The 6,296-nt window shown below is 37.0% G+C and overlaps 1 protein-coding gene across 1 annotated transcript; it reads left to right on the top strand.

Moving 5' to 3' along the window:
- The first annotated feature begins 753 nt into the window (after positions 1-753).
- LOC126703857 (uncharacterized mitochondrial protein AtMg00810-like) lies at positions 754-1,566 on the top strand. Its single transcript, XM_050402922.1, has one exon. It carries the CDS (start codon positions 754-756, stop codon positions 1,564-1,566), a length of 813 nt encoding a protein of 270 aa, XP_050258879.1.
- Positions 1,567-6,296: the final 4,730 nt, after the last annotated feature.

Here is a 6,296-nt window from a genome sequence, read left to right as displayed (position 1 = left end):
CTCCCAATCTCTTGTGATGAGGATCCCTCCACTTCCAAGAAACCTTCGTCAAGAGTTACTCTCAATCATTCCAAAAGCAACATAATTGGTGATTTGGATGAAGGACTCCGTTTGAGAAGAGGACCAAGCTATAATGTAAATCATGTGACATATAATTACTACCTCACTCAATTCAAACCCAAGAAAGTGGAAGAAGTCTTAAAAGATGAAAATTGGGTAGAATCCATGCACCAAGAGTTACATCAATTTGTTAGAAATTGTGTATGGGAGTTGGTACCGAGGCCCAAGGACACACATGTAATCGGTACCAAGTGAATCTTTAAGAACAAGATCGATGAAGATGGTGAAGTTGTCCGAAACAAGTCTAAATTGGTGGCTCAAGGATATATTCAAGTTGAATGCGTAGACTTTGATGAGTCATTTGCTTCCGTAGCAAGATTAGAGTTAATTCTTCTCTCTATAGCATGTATTACGAATTTCAAGCTATACCAAATGGATGTGAAGAGTGCCTTCTTGAACGGACTTTTGAACAAAGAAGTATTCGTTGAGCAACCAAAGGGGTTCCAAGATCCACATTTTCTAGACCATGTGTTAAGATTGAAGAAAGCATTATATGGGCTAAAGCAAGCACCAAAAGTGTGGTATGATCGTCTCACCTCATATCTTCTAGATCATGGTTTCAAGAGAGGTCAAGCCGATCAAACACTCTTTGTCAAACAAGATGAGTAATCTCTCCTTATTGCTCAAGTATATATGGATGACATTGTATTCGGATCAACAATTGATCACCTTACTCAAGAATTTTTAGAAGAAATGAAGAAGGAATTTGTGATGAGCATGGTGGGGGAGCTAAACTACTTCTTAGGTCTTCAAGTGAAACAACAGAAAGATGGGATATTCATTTCCCAAGAGAAATATGCCAAAAATCTCATAAAGAGATTTAGTTTAGAGTCCAAGAAGCATGCATCCACTTCAATGAGTTCCTCGGTAAAACTGGGCTTCGATCTAGCCAGTGTAGAAGTAGATCTAACACTCTATAGGAGCATGATTGGCAGTCTCCTTTACCTCACTATGAGTAGGCCGAACATAGCCTTTAGTGTCGAGGTTTGTGCACATTTTCAGGCAGCTCCCAAAAAGTCTCATCTGACATCGGTCAAAAGAATCATCTGTTATGTCAATGGTACATCCAACTATGGGATTAGGTACTCAAGAGATTCAAATGACTGCCTAGCTGGATACTCAAATGCTGATTGGGCCAAGTGTGTCGATGATAGGAAGAGCACCTCAGGAGGTTGCTTCTATCTCGAAAATAATTTGGTGTCTTGGATGAGCAAGAAACAAAATTCAGTGTCTCTATCAACGGTTGAAGCAGAATATATTGCAGTAGGGAGTTTTTGTGCTCAACTATTGTGGATGAAGAAACTACTTCATGATTATGGAATCTCTCAAGACAATATGTTCGTCTTTTGTGACAACATAGTGCCATCAATCTATCCAAAAACCTTGTTCAACATTCAAAGTCTAAACATATCGAAATTTGATATCATTTCATTTGAGACTTGGTAGAGGAGAAAATTGTGTGGTTGGAGTTTATCAACGCCGACAATCAGAAGGCAGACATCTTTATTAAACCTCTTGATCATCCATGGTTTGAATCTCTCTGTAAGACCATTGGTGTCAGTATCATCCCTTGACTCATATCTCTTGTGTGACCTTATGTTGTTCATTGGTGCATCCTTGCTATATAGGTCTCATTTGCATGATTATGTTTCTTTTTCAAGTTGTTTTCTACTTTTTTTTTCTTATCTTACTTTACATGTTCTGTTTTTATGTGTGTTGAAAAATTCAAAAACCCATAAAAAGTGAAAATCTCAAAAAGTTTGATCGCTTGTGTTATATATAACACATGTGAGTTTGGCCTAGTACTTTCGTACTAATGGCATGATGCATTTACGAGCTTAGCTTGTTATGTATGCACATTTTCTAAGTGTGAGTGACATTTAGAAATCTATGTTTTGATTGTTGTAAATAAATCTTTAAGCTTGTCATGAATAATTGGTCAATAGTTTTGATTGATCTTGATACCTGAGTAGACTTGTGTCTATATATCTCCTCACACATTTTTTTTTCTTTTTCAAGAGCTTTACAAATGTCTATCTCGAAAAGAGATATTTAGCTGAAAAAGTCATCGCACAAACTAGTATTTGACTAAGAAAAAGGGAAAGCAATTTGCATTAAAATGTATGATGCCAAATCCAAAGGCTCAATTGTCAAAGTTATCTCAAAATGTTTATGGCATTGCTTCTCAAAAATTTGAGTTGTTTTTTATCAAAAGTTTGTAAAATGGAAGTACAATAAAAAGCTTTCAATCAATTGTAATCACATTAGAGAGGGGTTATATATGTTCATTTCTACAAGTGAGATAGGTCACTTGACTTTGTACTAGTCGTGTATGACTTGATTGAATTGATCATTGAAGCTTCATACTAGACTATAGACTAGTTCATACTTGATTCACACACACAACACACAAGACTAATGTTCAACGAATGCTTATTCCATTTGTGTGATTGCACGTGTTCAAATGTGATGTGTATACTCAATTGCTTGTCGATCAAACCCAAAAAGATTTTGAGTATTTTATATATTTTTGAAAGTGTTTTTATACTTTTGTGTGTTTAGAGTTTTTGTATATATTGCCTATTTCTTGCTTTTACTAAAAAATTGTTCAGAGGCATTTTCGCGAGAAGCTCACGAGTTAGCTCTCCCCGCGAAAATGAGGATGGCAAAAATTAGAAAATACTGAATTTCAGATTGAAACTTTCGTGACTATCTCGCAAGAAACAGCAACCCACGAAACAGTTTATATGCTTCAGTGGCATTTTCAAAAGTAACTTCGTGAGAAGCTTACTTGTGAAAAGCGCATGTTTTCAGTTTGTAAAGGCAAACAATGACAGTTTTTCAAAAATTTATGTTTTGCCTCTGCCGAGCCTCTCTCAACCCAAAACGCATTTTTCTCTCAAAAGCCCACCAAAATCTCAAGATCAATCACTTCTAAGACTTCTCTAAGGTATGTTTCAACGTATTTTTACTTTTGATTCCTTAGATTAAGGTTTAGATTCTAAGATTTCTAGAGTTGGGTTATTTTTGAAAGGGTTGGGGAAAACTTATTTTTCTTGCAAAATTTTTTTATTTTCTTGATTGGGCTGTGTCCCATTTTGTTTGGTTGTACGTGTGTTGGCCCCAGGTGGCATTTTGACATGTATTTAGGCAAGTTTTCATCATGTTCATGCATTGTTTCACATGTTAATGGTGTGTATGCATACTAGTGTTTGACAAAATGCCCAAATGGCATTTTGTTGTTGTTTTGGACTCTGATGAGTACCAAACTTTAGGGATTACTATGATTATGCATGTTTATCATTTTTTGATATTTGGTTGTGTGTTTTACATACTTTGACCCAAGTGTGCTTAGTCATACTTTGATCATGCATCACATATGCACACACTTGATTACTTGACATGTTTTGCACTTTACTCATGCTAGATAAGTTTTGTTACACGTTTAGCACTTAAAAAATTGTCTTGTGATATTAGTTTTATGTTTTTATGTTCCTTTTAGGACTTTTGTTGTTTAGTTTATGGACTAACTTGTATTTAATCAAGTTTGTTTCCTTGTTTTTGTTTTTGTCCTTGTTTCTTTGTGCCTGTGACTATTTTTTTGCAGATGTCTCCTCATAAGAGTGTAGCCAAAAAGAAGTCCTCTAAGCGTCAACACACTTCCTCGGATGCATTCCGAAGCGATGATGCAAACATGGACTATAATGATTACTACAAAAGGGCCTCGATCATCTTGGAAAGGACAGTGGAGTTAGAGTCCCTAGAACACACTTTCATCCCTGAAGTGTTTAAGGAAAGGACGTGAACAAAGTTGCTGAACCCAATGGGGAATGTCCATGCTGAAATCATTAGGGAATTCTTCTCCAATGCCATTGTGGAAGGGGATCGTATAGGTTGTTGGTTGAGAAGGAGGGAGTTCTATGTCACAAGGGACTCCATTCAAGAGATTTTGGAGATTCATCCAACAACTCCATACACATCCCTTCAGTATGATGAGAGACCTGTTATGGACATCTTTGGAGGTGAAACTAACAAGAAGGCATTGTAGACCATTCGATTCACCCCGGAGGTGAGAACATTGGCCTATATCATGATCTTCAACCTTTACCAGGTGAAGAATTTGACTAACTTGTCAACACCATGGGCCATTTTTCTTCTTGATCTCGTCACTCAAAAGGAGATCGACATTTGCAATCACATCTACTACATCTTCACCAAGTGCATCACAAAGAGAAATTCGAGGATAATCTTACCATTTCCAAGTCTCATCATGGCTTTTATCGCAAGGGCAAAGGTGAAGATTCCTAGTGGTCTTCCCGTGATGCCAAGGGATTATCCAATCAGTGCTTAAACAATGACCCGAAGCAAGGCCCATATCCCCAGACCATCTGTTCACTTCTCAAATCCTAAGGGACAATGTTGAGGAAGAAGGTGGGGACACGGAAGAAGAGATAGAGAGGTTCACATTAACTCTGGAGGACACTACACAACCCTCTTCTGAAGCATGTGCACAGGCACCCAATCATTTTGATCATCTCATTGCAAGGGTTGACCAAATGTATGGTATGCTAGAATCATACATGCAACATTCCTTGACTCAATTCACCTACATCCAAGGTCAGATCACTGCTCTCTCATCTCAAATCAATGACATGAATAGGGACCAGCAATAGCAAAAGGATTCAAATTCGGAATCCGAGCAGTTCTAGCCTCTTTGGCCAGTCTAGTAAAAAATGGAGAGTAGTTTGAGGGGGAGTAGCATAGCTTGAGGGGGAGCATAAAGTAGCATATCATAGAGCATTGGTTCATTTTAGTGGTTTAGTAGTTTTTTTTTTTTTTTTTTAGTTTACTTTTTAAAGTTTTTATAACTTATGGATATTTACATTGCTTTCTTTTAAAGCTTTAAAGTACTTTAGTTTAAATTTCAATTTATCTTTAGTACTATTTGTGTATCTTGGTTTCTATAACCTTCTTGATGCTTATTGATTTATATCACTTTTAGCTTTAGTTTCTTCAATGCATCATGCTTGTTGGACATGCAGTTAATTTTAACATTGCTCTTAATTGCATTGCGTGTCCGAATGATCATTTACTAGTTAAATATTCATTGTAGTCATTCCTTAATGATTGTTCATGTTTGATCAAGTTGTGCTTCATAGATTACATCTTGCTATTATCTTGATCACATTTTACTTGTTCCTATACGTACTTTGTGTTCAACTTGTCATGAGCTTAATGCGAGTTTTGTTTATGTGCGAGTGTTTTAGGATACAGATGTATATGGTGCAAGTGCTTCACAGCTTCTAGAATTAGGTATGTTCCCAAACTCACGTTTAAGTCTAGAGTCTGTTTAGGGATTTTGTCACGGAAGAGCCAAAGGGGTTCGATTGTAAAGTTGTTATTTACAACTATTTTGTGTTAGCTTTAATTCTATGCCAAATTTGATTGTAATTTTATTCAATCATTTTTCTCTGTATTTATGTGGGTTTTTTTTATTATAAGGGTTGAGTGTGAGAAAGTGTGAAGACTTAAGCTTAAAACGAAGTACAAGTGGATTTTACGAGAAGCTTGTGAGAAGCTAACCCGTGAAATAGCTACATGTTGAGCCCATGACTGGAATGCAAAGAGTCATGACAGCGTGGAGTTTTCATGAGTGTCTTGTGGGTAAGGCCTTCCCATGAAATACTAGCGAAACATTCCGTTTGGCTAATTTGTAATGTTTGTTTTACCAAGTTTTTATCCACACTATATATACCCTCATTACTCACATATTGTAAGGAGTATTTTTCAAAGAGAAAACCCCAGCATACACACTTGAGAGTTAGAGATTGTTATACCCACAATCATCTGCATATATTCTTGTGGTTTTCCTCTACTCTTACCTCTCCATCTCTAAATTCTTGTGAGGTTGATAGCCCAAACACTTACCACACCCAATCTAAGTGTCAAGTGAGGTTTTGGTGCTATTGGAAAGTATTGGAAGAAGCCAATCGTTGACAGATGCAATCGGGCTGAATTGCGGGAGTCAGGAAACTAGAGAAGACAAGATTTCGAGAAGCCAGTTGGTAGCAAGAGCTTGGAGGGCTCAAGTACATGGGGTAGGCTAGGCTTGGAGGGTCTTTTGTTATTCATGTACTCCAACTTATTCTCTAACGGATCAATTTACTGCTTGGAGG

Source organism: Quercus robur, chromosome 10 (assembly GCF_932294415.1).
Source record: "Quercus robur chromosome 10, dhQueRobu3.1, whole genome shotgun sequence".
NCBI classification, from domain to species: Eukaryota; Viridiplantae; Streptophyta; class Magnoliopsida; order Fagales; family Fagaceae; genus Quercus; species Quercus robur.
The sequence above is the reverse complement of the archived record's forward strand: the minus strand, read 5'-3'. Positions and strand labels throughout refer to the sequence as shown.